The 15,718-nt window shown below is 47.5% G+C and overlaps 1 protein-coding gene and 1 long non-coding RNA gene across 2 annotated transcripts; both read right to left on the bottom strand.

The window, feature by feature from the left end:
• Window positions 1-4,424: 4,424 nt before the first annotated feature.
• On the bottom strand, window positions 4,425-5,387 carry LOC133360774 (odorant receptor 131-2-like). Its single transcript, XM_061579638.1, has one exon. The coding sequence runs from the start codon at window positions 5,385-5,387 to the stop codon at window positions 4,425-4,427; it is 963 nt and encodes a 320-aa protein (XP_061435622.1).
• A 514-nt stretch (window positions 5,388-5,901) lies between these two features.
• Window positions 5,902-15,486, bottom strand: LOC133360806 (uncharacterized). The gene is made up of 3 exons (XR_009757305.1): window positions 15,312-15,486; window positions 12,232-12,301; window positions 5,902-6,342 (listed from the first exon to the last, which is right to left on the bottom strand). It is a non-coding gene; the product is annotated as an uncharacterized LOC133360806 (long non-coding RNA).
• Window positions 15,487-15,718: the final 232 nt, after the last annotated feature.

The raw sequence follows: 15,718 nt of genomic DNA, 5'->3' as shown, positions 1-15,718 counted from the left end.
AATGAAATTCGGACGGCGTGCTCTACCATACAGGCGTTAGCGACACAGACCGTGCACGTGCCCCCGGGTTCACAAATGTTAATTCCCCTCCGGTTGCGGAAGCCATGGGTGAGGGAGGCCTCGGAACAGGGCATGCTTTTGGGTCCTTCTAATAGGGCTGTTGGAGGTCTCGATTTGTCGGTGGCTCACACTTTGGTCGGGGCTGACAGGGATCCGTTTGTGATGGTTTTAAACGCTGGGCACCGTGCTAGCTCACGCGGCGTGGGTCCCTGCGGAGGAGAGGCTGGTTGCGCAGGCTGATCCGAGCCCCACGAAAAACGTAACATTGAAGGAGGACCTCGAATGGGTTGATTCGCTGTGCGCGGACTCTCACGATTTGTCAGCGGTACAGTTGGGTGCGCTGCGCGGGTTGCTGATTGAATTTTCGGATGTCTTCAGTAAACATAAGTATGACATTGGGTGCACGGACCTGCTACGCCACCACATTGAAACGGGCGATGCGGCACCGGTCAGGCTAAATCCCTTCCGATTGAGTCCTGCTGAGAAGGAACATGTTCAGTCGGCAGTTAACGATATGCTAGAAGCCGACATTATTTCGCCTTCTTCCAGTCCTTGGGGAGCACCTATTGTGCTCGTTAAAAAGCAGGACGGGTCCCTGCGATTTTGCGTCGATTTCCGTCGCCTGAATAAGATCTCTGTGGCCGACGCGTATCCGCTCCCCAGGATGGACGAGTCTCTCGACGCATTGTCTGGTGCGCGATACTTTTCGACTCTTGATTTATTATCCGGATTCTGGCAGTTGCCACTCGACGAAGAGTCTAAGCCTAAGACTGCATTTCGGACTCCAGGGGGCCTGTTTCAGTTTAACTGGTTACCCATGGGACTTCACTCCTCTCCTGCGACGTTTCAGCGTCTTATGGAATTGGTTTTGTCGGGCTTGCAGTGGGATACGTGCCTCATTTACCTTGACGATGTCATTGTTTTCGGTAACACGTTTGAAGAACACCTCCAGCGATTGAGAGGGGTGTTCTTGCGAATGAGATCGGCTAAATTAAAGTTTAAACCGGCCAAATGCCACCTTTTTCGTAAATCCGTGAGGTACTTGGGTCACATTGTCGACTCTTCGGGGATTTCTACCGATCCTGCGAAGACGGACTGTGTCAGTTCGTGGCCGATGCCCACGTCAGTGTCAGACGTGCGCAGTTTCATCGGTTTTGCTTCATATTATCGCCGATTCGTTGAGCACTTCGCCACCATTGCAAAACCCTTGCACGCTCTAACGGCGAAAGGAGTGAAGTTCCGATGGGGACCGGAGGAGGAGGCTGCATTCTGCTCCCTCCGGGACGCCTTGGTAAGTGCCCCACCCTTGCGCTATCCGGACTTTGCGAGTCCCTTCTTGCTAGACACGGATGCTAGCAACACGGGCATTGGGGGAGTGCTGTCCCAAGTCGTTGGAGGGGTCGAACGAGTGGTCGCCTATGGTAGCAGGGTGTTGTCGTCGGCAGAGCAGCGCTACTGCGTCACCCGTCGCGAACTGCTTGCCATTGTTTTTTTCGTACAACAATTCAGGCCATATCTCTATGGTCGTCATTTTACGGTCCGGACGGACCACGCGGCGCTCCAGTATTCATTGCGGGTCGCCCAGCCCTCGGGCCAATTGTCGCGGTGGTTGGAAGTCCTCCAGGACTATCAGTTCACGACTACATACCGTGAAGGGTTGCGACACACAAATGCCGATGCCCTGTCGCGGTTGTTGCCTTGTCACAAATGTGCGTGCTTATCGGGATCGGCGCGCTGTAAACCGCCAGTTACAGAAGGTATGGAGGCGTTGGTTGCGACCGCGGGCACACCAATTGGGGATGTTCCCGCTACCCCAGGGGGTCAGGACTCGCTGCTCTCACTGTCGTTGATTGAGTGGGGCCGTCTCCAAATGGCGGACAGCTCCCTACTGGCATTGCGCCGCAAGACGGGGGGTTCCGAAGGTGACCACGACCGAACTGGCTCCTACGAGCTTAAGCAAGGCCTGTTGATGAGATGGGACAGTTTGTCCCGGCGGCACGCGATTGTGGTGCCTTCTGCTGTGAGGGGGAAGGTTGTCTTGGCCGCACACGAACGCCTCTTGCATTTGGGAGTTAACAAAACGCTTGCCCTGCTTCAGCGTGACTATTATTGGCCGGGAATGGGGGGTGACGTGGTGAATATTCTGAAGGGTTGTGTTGAGTGCGCCAGACGGAAACCACCGCCCGTGGCAGCTAATCCACCGCTGCAATCTATTCAGGTCTCGCGCACTAACGAGCTCGTTGCACTCGATATTCTGGGGCCTTTTCCGGTCACGCCTAGGGGTAATAAGTACCTGTTGGTGGGGGTCGAATATTTTACCCGGTGGCCTATGGCGTGGCCACTCGCCAACCAGTCGGCGGCGGCTGTGACGGACGCCTTTGTCCAGGGCTACGTCCTAGACAAGGGGGCTCCCGAACGCTTGCTGACTGACCAAGGGAAAATTTTTTCGAGTAAATTACTGCAAGAGGTGTGCGACCTGTTGGGTACCAAGAAGGTGCGTACCTCCCCGTACCACCCGCAGACGGACGGGATGGTGGAGAGGCTTAACAGGACATTGACTTCTATGCTGTGCCAGCAGGTGTGTGAGGCACATGTTGATTGGGACCTGCAGGTCCCTGGGGTCCTCGCCGCGTATAGAATGGCCCCCCATGCAGCAACGGGATTTTCCCCGTTTTATCTAATGTACGGTCGGGAAGCCGACCCGCCCATGGAAACGCAGCTGGGTCTGCCCGCACCACGAACTAATTCGAAATTGGCAGAGCATATTAAATTTAATATTCATAAGCTGACAGAGGCAAGGGAGGCCGCACGGCTTAATTCGCGGCCTCGCCAAATTGCAAACGAGCGGTTGCGTGCACGGAAGGTGTCCGTGCACAACTGAGAACCAGGTGACAGGGCCTGGCTGCATTGCCCTCAGGCACCTTTGGCTACGTCGCCTAAATTGTTGAAGCCATGGCGGGGACCCGTGGAGGTCGTGCGGGTTGCACGCCCCCAGTGCGTTCAGATAAAATGGGGAAAACGCCGTTGGTACGTCCACCCCTCCCGACTGAAACCGTTCTCGCCTCCGTATGGCCTCCCCTTGTGTCGTGAGGGCCGAGCATGTGACGTGACCGACGACCCTGAGGGGGAATTGTCTTTGCCTGCTCCTCACATGTCTCCGCCTGATCCGCTCCCAGGTGTCTCGGAACTGACAGCTGCCGACCACCGGCGGCCGGATCTTCGCGGCGGGGCCGGTCCTTCCAGGCCCGATCCGCGCCGTCTAGAGCTGCCGGAGCCACCGGACGGTCGCCAACGTCCCGTCCCATACGACGGACCGGCCAGACGGACTCGCGCTAGGTCGCGCTACTTTGTGTGACCTACCATGTGAGGAGTCGAGGCAGCCGGAGCGCCTCTGCACTGCGTTTAGTCACAGAGACACGTGGCGCGTTCGTTTTCGGGTGTTCGCTTTTATTGTGTTGTTCGTCGGGCTGTATATTGCTTCATATTTAAGTGTTGTGTTGTGTTGTTGTTGTTGCGTTACGGGGCACACTGGGAGGTGGAGTTTCTTTATTACTGCGTTGACGTTAGGTTGTGTTGTTGGTTAACAGCCGGGCCGGCTGAAAGCTATGTGGGAGGGGGTGATGTAGTGGTGATACGCGCTGGGATTAGGGATCGTATTCCAGCGCGTAATGATTGGCTGTGTAGGTGGTGACGCGCGCTGACGGTGGAGGATCAGGGGTCAGCGCGGGGTCGTGGGTTACGGGGCACTGATTGGCTGTGGGCCGGTGACGCGCTGAGAGGGAGTGATCGGGTGGCAGCGCGGTGTGATTGGTGGAGTAGTGTTAACACGCGCTGGGGAAAACGGATCGTAGAGAGAGTGCGTCGTGATTGGTTCACTAAGGAACGATGCTCACGTCGACGTCCGCATCAGCTCCATCTCTCGTGAGCAGGGGCTATAAAAGGGGATGCACACAGGCGTAAGGGCAGGATGTAACCAGCGAAGAATGAAGACGGGGATGAAGACCTAGGGCCCTGCGGTACCTAGTCCCGCTGTCCTAACGGGACCGGGACTCTGTGTAACCCAGAGGCGAGTGTAGTGTGTGTAGCCATAGGCATAAGGTCTACACGAGCCGAATGCATTGTGTGTAGCCAGGGGCATAGGGTCTACACGAGTCGAGTGTATTGTGTAGCCAGAGGCATAGGGTCTACACGAGTCAAGTGTAGCGTGTGTAGCCAGAGGCATAGAGTTTACACGAGATTAGTGGAGTGTGTAGTCGGAAGAAGGGAGACCACACGTTGTATTGTGACACGTAAAGATTTAATAAAAGTGTGTTACCCGTCAAGAAGTTCCTGCCGTCAATTACAATACTTCATTTGCATGCAGTTTAAAATGTAGTCACTCTATTGTAGTGACAGGTGATCTTCTTCCTAAGACACTGCCTAAGTTGTTTATCACGTATTCCATAAATTAAGGGAACAACAAACCTTGAGCTATAATAAAGAAAAAAATAATTACATAACCTTAATATTGTCGTCACGTTAGGGTCTGTTGTGATTGTAGCAAAAAGAATTAAAAATAATGCGTTACCAAGTGAACACAGATACAAAAACAACTGCAGGCCGTGTAATATCACAGTTTGCTTGGCTCGTTTCGCCTTAGACGCATCATCGGACGCCTTTCTAGCGGCCATCATTATATTGAAGTAAGTGAAGATCAACGCAATGATGCAGACTGTGAAAATGACGACGTTTGGGAATTCTCTGAGCACCGTTATTACCATGGGGTTGGGCATCAGGCTGTCGGTGATATACGTGGAACAAGTCCGAGTGTTGTTCATGGTCACGCCGCTTGTGAAGATCAGAATTCCGCACGCCAGCGGGAACACTGAAGCGACGGACCAAATTACGGCCAAGAACTGAAGCGTTTTGCGGTGGCTGAACCAGCGGGGGTGATGGAAGGGGTGGCAAATGGCCACGTATCGCTCCACGGACATGAGCGTGACGCACAGAACCCCGCTCTGGTTCACAATTGTGCTGACAATGGTGTTCATGTTGCATGACGTCAAACTTAAATTTGTTTGTAGCCAAATTAAAGTAGACATGATGGTGGAGCAAAGCAGGAAGAAGGTGTCACACGCAATGAGATTGGCGAAGAGAATGTAGCGCGAGTTCTCCCTTAGCTTCATTTCGGTGAAAATCGTGACGGTGATAGAGAAAAATAAACACAGAGAAGGAACCGTCATGAAGAGGTTGATAATTTGAAAGATGGTGTAAAACATTCGGGTGACCACGCTACTGCTGTTGATCGTCGCGGTGTGATTCGCCGTGGCGTTACCAATTGGCATCATGACTTTCGGAATTCGGCACTTTTGCAGACACACTTAAATGTAACCAATCATGAATGTATGGTATATTAATGTTATCGGGTTTTAATGCATCCTTAATGTTATACGGAGTGGAAGTGAATTGGATAACCACTGTATAACATCTGTCCTGCAGGTTTGTATTATAAAGAGAGTTGTGCCAACAATTCTTACAGAGACCTAATTCTTCAAAGGTCAAGGTTTATTTAGTGGAATGATCGGGCTTTTGCCACTGTGCAGCTCCCCATCTTTGGAACGACACTTTGCCCTTTCTAATAAGACAATCAGAATCTTTAGATATATTTGTCAATTTTTAAAAGTCACCTCTGTAAACTGGTCTTCATCCGCTATTTTCTGGCCGTTTACCCTGGTTCTGAGCGAGTGGGTGAGTCGATGGGGTTGGTGAGTGGGTGAGTGGTTGAGTGAGTGAGTGGGTAAATTCGCTTTTATCCCCTGCCTAGTTCTGACCGTGTAGCCTGCAGGTTTTGTTTATCTCCCGACGCGCATTTGTGGGATCTGTGAATGAAATGCGTCACTTAACAAACGCCAATTATTTTAACTTAATTCACGAAAGTATGTTGTTGCATTTCCAGGTAATAACCACAAAATCCACAATCTGTAAATAACGCTGTCAATAAGATTGCATTAAAAGACATACAACATTTCCCAAACGTCTTTACAATGCAATTGGCCTGCCAGTTGTGTTAACAAAGGGGCGATTATAGACACAATCTCAATCGATGCATATCATGGGCTCAGTACTTGAAACGGGCTAAATCGTTGTTATGTAGTCGTTCTTTCCGCAAGCCTGGCATGCCCGAATCTTTGTTATTGAAGTCTTTAGGGCAAATTAATTCTTCTAAATATGATGTGTAACATTCCTCTTCAGGTCGTGGTCACACAGCGCCAGCTGTTATTTACTTTTCACAATTGATCTGCCCTGTGGGGAACAAAAATAGAGCAGAGAGCAGTCATAATTACATTATATATGTATTAAGACAGTTTTATATGTATTCCGATGTGGTCCTTTGGTTCTTGATTTTAATTGGTTCCACGAAAACTACCGTTAATTAAAATGATCGTTAATCGAATATAGGAAATACGTGTTAAATGGTTAAATTGGTCCGAGACGATCGGAAGTTGACCATTTTCACCACAAAAAACATAGTTTATAATGTTTAACCCCGCAATTGTAATAAATGGGCGTTCTAAGAACATATCAAAGCATTAATATGAGTATAAACATGGATCAATAATGAATAGAGCATGAAAAGGTGCAAAATAGAGCATAAATAAAAATGATTACCTTAGGCTAAGAATATGGATGGCTTAATGGGTCGCTGATTGGCTGAGGGCTACTCAGTGCGCGTAGGAACACTCCAATTGGCCGAAATTTGCGGTCGCGAGATATTTTAAACATATCGAAAATGTATCGTTAATAGAAACAATGTGGATCCTATGGGAGAAACGGATCATTTTTCAAAATATCGTTAATTAATGGCAACTTTAAACCGCGGGACAACTGTATTAATAACACTATCTAACATTTTTTTGTTCCTGGGTAGTAAGTGTTATTTCCTAATTGCTTATGCCTCAAAAGTACAGAAAATTACTATTATTACTATTATTCCTCACAAACTTACCTATTTTCTAGAACATTCCAGATAGATTCAGTGCTGAGTAAACTCGGAGTAACCTCTAGAACATTCTAGAACTTTCCAGTAATATAAATAGTAGCATAAGGAAAGGGGCCTTAAGTCGACCAGTTCAGTTTAGTTCCAGCTGCCTACGTGGATACAAATCTATATTTTTCTAAGATGGCATCAAGAGGCTGCAAGCATCCAGCAGATGCATTTTGCTATGTCTGCGGGCAATTTTTCAAGACAAGAGCGAAAAAGTACTCTGTGGAAGCATTTGCTAAGATGTGTGAGGCCTACAAGGCATATTTCAGCATGCCTATCAGGGATAAAGACAAACCCTCGGCACCTAATTTCACTTGCGAGCAATGCAAAACAAACTCTGGAAGGTTAGATGGAGAATTGTTGTCCGGAATTTAATGTTATAAAATTTGTAAAAATAAATTCAATTGCAAAAGTTTTTATATTTTTAAATGTTTTATAATTTTCAATGTTGTTGAAAAAAATATCATGTATGAAAAATGTTGCGATAATCTATTACACATTAGTCATGGGTAGAATAAATGTATTTTTGTAGGATGGTACAGAGGGGAAAAGAGAGCCATGAAGTTCGCTATCCAAATTATTTGGCGGGAACCCACTGACCACTCAAGCAACTGCTACTTCTGCATGATGGACTCTTATAAACGTCGGACTGGCAAGAATCCACCTGCTATCACGTATCCGGACCTTCCTTCATCCATTGTCCCGGTGCTACACTGCCATGAGCTCCCCGTATCCACTCCTCCAGAGAGAGAGAGCAGCCATCTTGAGAAGAGAGCAGCAAGTCAGAGAGCGAGGAAGATGTTGTAGATCCAGATGACAATTTCAGAGGTAGAGCTGAGGAAAGAAACCCATACTACCCCAACCAAAAGACCTCAACGACTTGATCAGAGATCTTGGTCTCACCAAGTCCAATGCCGAGCTTTTGACGTCGAGGCTCAAGCAGTGGAACTTGTTGGATGAAAGTGTGCAAGTTGCAGATCAGAGGAAGCGTCACCAACCTTTATGCAGCTTCTTCACCCGTCAAGATGGGCTCTGCTTCTGCCACAATGTGACCAGTCTGTTCGAGGCAATCGGGATCGCCGGTAACCAGAATGAGTGACGCCTCTTCATTGACAGCTCATCCAGGAGCCTCAAAGCCGTGCTGCTCCATAATGGTAATAAGTACCCGTCTCTTCCCTTGGCTCACTAGGTGCACCTCAAAAAGGATTACAACAGCATCAAGACTTTGCTGGACGCCTTGAAGTATGATGAGTACGGCCGGGAGGTCATCAGAGACTTAAAAATGGTGGCATTCCTGATGGGTCTCCAAGGCGGTTTGACCAAACTTCCCTGCTATATTTGCCTAGGAACAGTAGGAACACCAAGGCACACTACCACAGGTGGGACTGGCCACAGCAGACCGAGTTTTCTGTGGGGAGGAACAACGTCAAGTGGGAGCCACTGGTAGATCCGCGGAAGGTGCTGATTCCACCACTGTACATCAAATTTGGCCTTATGAAACAATTTGTCAGAGCTGTAGATAAGGAGTCGGCACCCTTTAAGTACCTTCAAGACGTCTTCCCGAAACTGTCTGAGGCAAAGGTCAAAGCCGGTGTCTTCGTCGGACCACAGATAAATAAGATCCTGGATTGCAATTTATTCCCCAAAAAGCTCACTAGTAAGGAGAAAGCGGCTAGGAGCAGCTTTATCGCAGTGGTTCGTGGCTTCCTGGGCAATCACAAGTTCGAAGACTATGTGATGCTAGTTGAGATTCTGGTGAAGAACTACGGCACAATGGGCTGTAAGATGTTCCTCAAAGTCCATATCCTTGATGCTCATCTTGATAAATGCAAGGAGAACATGGGAGCATACTCGAAAGAGCAAGGCGAGCGCTTCAACCAGCATATACTGGACTTTGAACGCCGCTACCAAGGACAGTATAACGAGAACATTATGGGAGACTACATTTGGGAGCTGATTCGTGAAAGCGATTTACAGTATAATCGTAAATCTTGAAAAACTACTCAATTATAAATCTTTTGTAGTAATTATGTATTAATTTAGAATAAATAGATGTTAATTTAGATTCATATGTTGTTTTTTTCTGACTTTATGTGAATGAAAAGACACAAATTCGCCCGTTTTCTCATTGAAAATAGGTAAATTAAAAAATATGCCTATCCTGGTCACAAAAGCAAAGTTTGTGGAGAATAAAAGTAATTTTCTATATTTTTCAGGCATAAGCAATTACGAAATATCACGTGTTACACAGGAACAAAAATTGTGTTACATAGTATTATTATACTGCTTAACCCATATTAAATTGCTTTTTGGGGGGAATTTTAATCTTCGTAATATCATATCACGGTCCATGGTGCCAAATGTGTTAAATAGAGTGAAGTAATGTCATCACTGTACACCTTACTCGATTCAAGACTGGAAACAGGAAGACTTCACATTTTTGGCAATCGCCTGATGATGCTGGTTGTTTTAATCACCAGCGAAACGTCGTTAACTTTGTAAATGTGTCGTAGGTTTACTGTCATAACACACACACACCGATGGTGCTGAAGTCGGAACTAATTGTCACGGTTTTTTCACGTGACAAACCTTACTAATTGGCTGTGTCGGGTGAAGGTAGGTGTACAACATATTTACATGGATGTCGTATGACTGCCAGAGATTAAGTGGACATGAAGGGAAAATGTTTACAGATAGCCACACGTTGATACAATCGGGCACTGAAAAGCAAGAATCGATACGGTGGCCACTTTGGCTGAGGAGGGAAGTCTGCCGCGCAGCTATTGTATGTATTAGACAGCTTGTGTTGAGAATATTAAAAAAAATATTTGCTGCTATAAATTTCAGTATGATAAGCCACTTCGTTGAGCTATTTTTTGTGGTCAGGTGGCTTCTGAAAAATAAGCTAATAGTTTGGGCTTCACCTGGTTAGAAAATAATAGTTTTATTTGTATTTTTAAAAAAGTGTTTTGTTTGCCTTTCCTATACTTTGCACTCCTATCGTGTATTTGTTGTTGAAACGTCTTAACCTGCTCTTATCTGTGAAACAGAGCTTTATAGCTAATCTGATTCCTCTAGCATGAATCAATATTCTGATTCTGTATGCATGTTGCACTTCTTTTGCACTGTACATAGCCAATCGTTCTAATCGGACATGGCCCACTAAACCAATGTCTAGTTTCAACATGCCTACAGGCGAAGCCAGTGAAATATGTTAAAAATATATGCAGCAACAAGCACTATGCAAGAGGGTGATAATTTAAGAATTCGACTTAAATCACCAAGGAACCACAAACAAAAGCGTCAGCAAAATTGAGATATTACACACGGATTGGAGCAGACATAACAGTGGATGGTGTTGTAGGCAACCGTTAACTTAGATGGTATAAACATAGAGGCCCAAGACGGTTGGGCGTCTGCGTTATCCATAATGACCAATCCATTTAAAATGCAACGTTTTGAATGACAAAGGAGAACAACATCTGCGTGGGTATCTCCAGACAATCATCGGAACAATTGAATAGCCGACGTTTACCCCAGGGTAGCCAATTTAATACCTTGCTGATCTCACCGAGGAGCGTAGACCATCACACGAACTCCGGTCACCCTCGCAGCCGCGTTTGGCTAAACATTTAACAAAGACGGTCACTTGTATTGCGTGCTTTCAGATGCACTTTCGTGGCCGTCCGGAATGCTCTTCCTTCTGATATAAAGAAGTCACTGTATATACTTTAAAATCTAGATTGAAAACAAATTTCTTGAGAACTGCTTTTGGTGTTTTAGTTTGTTTTCCTTTACCCGCAACTCCGATTAGCACTGTTGGCTACGTACGAAGCAAAACAAGTTCAACATACATACGTGACAGTGGCCGTCATATATTGGGAGCAAATATCAGAGTCTAGATGAAGAAACCAAATGTAGGGACAAGAAGGAGATATTACGTGGATAGGTTTGATGGAAAGTGAGCCAATGAAGTAGAACATCTTTTTCTGCACCCGCAAATGAGTTTTAGACGTCTCCAAATGGAAATTGTGGTACAGGACGAGGATGTAGAGCTGAGTGGACTTGTCGATGACCGGAACAAGCGGTGGCAAGTTCGGCCTCTATGGAGGATGCTCGTTAAGGACGCTACTGGACAGTTGGAGGTACTCGCCCTCCAGAAACAAGGCAGGACTCATAACAACGAGCTAATCAACAGGCTGCAGAAAATTGGCACAGTTGGGAGCACAGATTGTGCATCTGGCAGTCATCTCAGTCAACCCATAACACGTGGGCATGTCCTGTGACCTCCTGTCAGCAAGCCTTCGACATTTTACCTGACCTCAAAGTGCACCTGGCCTGATACAAGCGCCATGGTCACGTCACCATCATCTAGTGCTGAACGGCGGTTGTTGTTGTTGGCTGGATAGTGGGGAGTGGTGGTGCACACTGCATTATGAACCCAGCTACTCAAGTTTGATTCCAACTCACGGCCAACATGAGTGGCGAACAGTCGATTAACCCGTAACACCTTGGTCTGTCCTGTGACTTCCTATCGGCGAGCCTTCAACACTTGACATGACCTCAAAGTGCATCTAACCTGGCACAAGCACTGTGGTGACGTCCCCACCATTCAGTGAAAAATGGGGGCTTGCGCCATTATTATTATCGGGTCAGTGCGTTTCGTGAACATGGGACACCCAGGAGGAGGACTGCTTCAAATACCACTCGCCACTCATTTTAGCATTCACTCATCGCGTGTAGTCAGCGATGGACCCGTTGCGCTGCACGTGTGACCTTTTGCGACAGCATTCACATGAACTGCTCCTGGCTGCAATACACTGGTGTCTCGAGTGTTTTGTTTGATCCACGCAGCACATGGGCGATGCCATTCCTTTGAGGGTCGCAGTCTGCTTCGAACGTCGACCGCCAACCGAAATGAGAGCGCAATTTTCTGCACGAGTGTGCACCAAGACGGGGCGACGTGGTTCACAAAGTGGCACCACGGCCGTCGTCCTCGAACTGAGCTCTCGGTCGCTAGGATGACCCGTCGCAAATGCTAACGGTGAAATTTCTGAAGAAGTCAAATTGTTGTGGTTGGAAATTGAATTCAGGTAGCGATGTTGACGGTGCAGCGTGGTGGCGTCAAGGCAGTGTGGATATCTTACCTGATTGGCAGAAATGCTGTGCTCGAAGCACTGAGCATTCGTCTCTGACGTTTTCTTTGTAAACCCCAAACTGAAAAAAACGAATTACATCGTAGAGAGTTGGGGCTGTTCGGTTCATCTTGCCCCCACCTTGTAATCTCTCGTCTCTCACCACTCTGTCCCGTCCCGTCTTCTCTGCTCCCAGTCTCTATCACTTCTCTCTGCGCTTTCCTGCGCCCTTCTTGCTCCCCTCGACTGGAACCAACTCCCCCTGCAGCACACAGAGCAACCATCTTCACTATAACAACAATCACCTTGGAACGACCCCCATATCTTCTCCCCCAGCCAATCCTGCTACTGCTACTGCCTAACCCCGCCCACACCCCCCCAGCTACGACAAGACCTACCCCAACTCTTATCACTTCTCCTATCACTACCCAAACCCCCATCACTACCCCAACCCCTATCACTACCCTAACCCCTATCACCACCCCAACCCCTATCACTACCCCAACCCTATCACTACCCCAACCCTATTACAACCCCTATCACTACCCCAACCACTATCACTACCCCAACCACTATCACTACCCCAACCCCTATCACTACACCAACCCCTATCACTACCCCAACCCTATCACTACTCCAACCCTATCACTACCCCAACCCCTATCACTACCCCAACCCTATCACTACCCCAACCACTATCACTACCCCAACCCTATTACTGCCCCAACCACTATCACTACCCCAATCACTATCACTACCCCAACCCTATCACTGCCCCAACCACTATCACTACCCCAACCCCGATCACTACCCCAACCACTATCACTACCCCAACCCCTATCACTACCCCAACCCCTATCACTACCCCAACCCCTATCACTACCACAACCCTATTACAACCCCTATCACTACCCCAACCACTATCACTACCCCAACCACTATCACTACCCCAACCACTATCAGTACCCCAACCCCTATCACTACCCCAACCCTATTACTACCTCAACCCCTATCACTACCCCAACCCTATTTCAACCCCTATCACTACCCCAACCACTATCACTACCCCAACCACTATCACTACCCCAACCCCTATCACTACCCCAACCCTATCACTACCCCAACCACTATCACTACCCCAACCACTATCACTACCCCAACCCCTATCACTACCCCAACCCTATCACTACCCCAACCACTATCACTACCCCAACCACTATCACTACCCCAACCACTATCACTACGCGAACCACTATCACTACCCCAACCACTATCACGACCCCAACCTCTATCACTACCCCAACCACTATCACTACCTCAACCACTATCACTACCCCAACCCCTATCACCACCCCAACCACTATCACTACCCCAACCCCTATCACTACCCCAACCCTATCACTACCCCAACCCCTATCACTACCCCAACCCTATTACAACCCCTATTACTACCCCAACCACTATCACTACCCCAACCACTATCACTACCCCAACCCCTATCACTACCCCAACCCTATCACTACCTCAACCCCTATCACTACCCCAACCCTATTACAACCCCTATCACTACCCCAACCACTATCACTACCCCAACCTCTATCACTACCCCAACCACTATCACTACCCCAACCACTATCACGACCCCAACCTCTATCACTACCCCAACCACTATCACTACCCCAACCACTATCACTACCCCAACCACTATCACTACCCCAACCACTTTCACTTCCCAAACCACTATCACTACCCCAACCCCTATCACTATCCAACCCATATCACTACCAAAACTCCTATCACTACGCCTATCATTACCCCAACAATTATCACTACCCCAACCCATATCACTACCCAACCCCTATCACTACCCCAACCCCTATCACTACCCCAATCGCTATCACTACCCCAACCCCTATCACGACCCCAATCCGCCATTAATATTTGCCACCTGTTCTCCTGTCACCATAACGACACCACCACTTTTAATAATAACCCCACGTTTTCAAATATCAACCACTATTATCTTGTGTATTCTTTTATGGATGTTGTAAAGTGCTTTGTAAAAAGGTCCTGCAATATGAATCTAGATCAGATGAAAAAGGATAACATCTCACAGCTACATGCATGTATGTTGATCTTCTTTTGCACCGTCTGTAGCCAACCGTGCTAATCAGAGGTGCAGAAGAAGGATGAACATTGCGTTATGGACACTCCTGCCTAACACACAAAGACCTCTACCACCCCAACCTCTCGTGCCGCTGGAACCTACCATCCTCCTACAGGAGCCCTACTTATATCTCAACACCATTCAGTTTGTCCAAGGAAAGCTCGTACCTTCAGATCCCAGTGGTCAGCCTCAGTGCATAAGACTGTTAACAGCCGCATGGCTCAAGCCAACGTCCTCAAGCCAACGTCAAAGCCAGCAAACCTGCATCATCTGCATCTACTCTAAACCCGCACCCAATGCGTGCATTAATATTATCTGTGTTGATTCCATGCTTTTCTACTCTGTGTATCCCATTCCTATTCTGCGAACCGCATTAATTTTAAACCATCAACTGCGGTCATCTTCACATCAGCAGTGGCTTTTGGCTAGCCATCGAACAAAGACGGTTACTGCATCGTGCACTTTCATATGTGCTTCTGCGGCCATGTGGAACGCTCTTCCTTCCGATATTAGGAAGCCACTGAAGCTTTGCACTCTTAAATGTTGATTGAAAACTCATTTTTATGGATCTGCTTTTTGTATTTAGTGTGTTGGTCTTCGCCAGCACCTCCAATTAACACGCTTAGTTACTTATGTTTCGATAGAAGTTCAACATACATCCACCGTGTTAGTGAAATTATAGTCAAGCCCAACATTGAGCAATGTGGGAGTCAAAATCAACTTTGACGAACGCCTGTCCTGACATAGCATTCTGATGCCTCGCCTATTCGTAGAAAGTCCTGAGTCATCACATACATACATCCGTGTGGAAACTATGCAATACTCAATATATAATTTTCTTTACAATATGTACGTTATATATACACACACACATAAAACACATAGGCACGCATGCAGGCATGCATTCCTAGGGTGCAATACTTACCGCGTAAAAACACGATTTGTGAATGCGGAAGAAATGTTTTTGTTGTTAAATATGATCCCTTTTTTGGTATTGCTTGCAATGAATGATTTAACGCGATGTGTGGTTCTCGAGCGATGTTCTCTAGTTATGGAGATCACACTTCACTCGGGGCTATACGCCGCTTGCTAAAACAATCACTGCGTCTGCGTCTCTTCATCACGAATGTGACAGCCGAGTCGTTGAGGGGTCATCCTTTTAACGCGAGAGAGGTGTGAAACCAAGCTTAGCAACCTGCCACCAAACCGATTTTTGCGTCGTAAATTGTACGCTGGGGACAGGAGGAGGCGTGTTAGGTCGGTCCAAAATTATATCTTGTTTTCCCTTGCCTTCTTGGTCACGCAATTCTTCTCACCCATCCTCCCAGAGAG

The sequence above is a fragment of the Lethenteron reissneri genome, chromosome 69 (genome assembly GCF_015708825.2).
Source record: "Lethenteron reissneri isolate LAM-NWPU_2019-01 chromosome 69, ASM1570882v1, whole genome shotgun sequence".
Classification (NCBI taxonomy): domain Eukaryota; kingdom Metazoa; phylum Chordata; class Hyperoartia; order Petromyzontiformes; family Petromyzontidae; genus Lethenteron; species Lethenteron reissneri.
This window is presented reverse-complemented; position numbering and strand designations above follow the sequence as displayed.

Excerpts from the sequence above, each read along its gene's own strand:
- LOC133360774 (XM_061579638.1), bottom strand. The coding sequence starts at position 5,387 with ATGATGCCAATTGGTAACGCCACGGCGAATCACACCGCGACGATCAAC.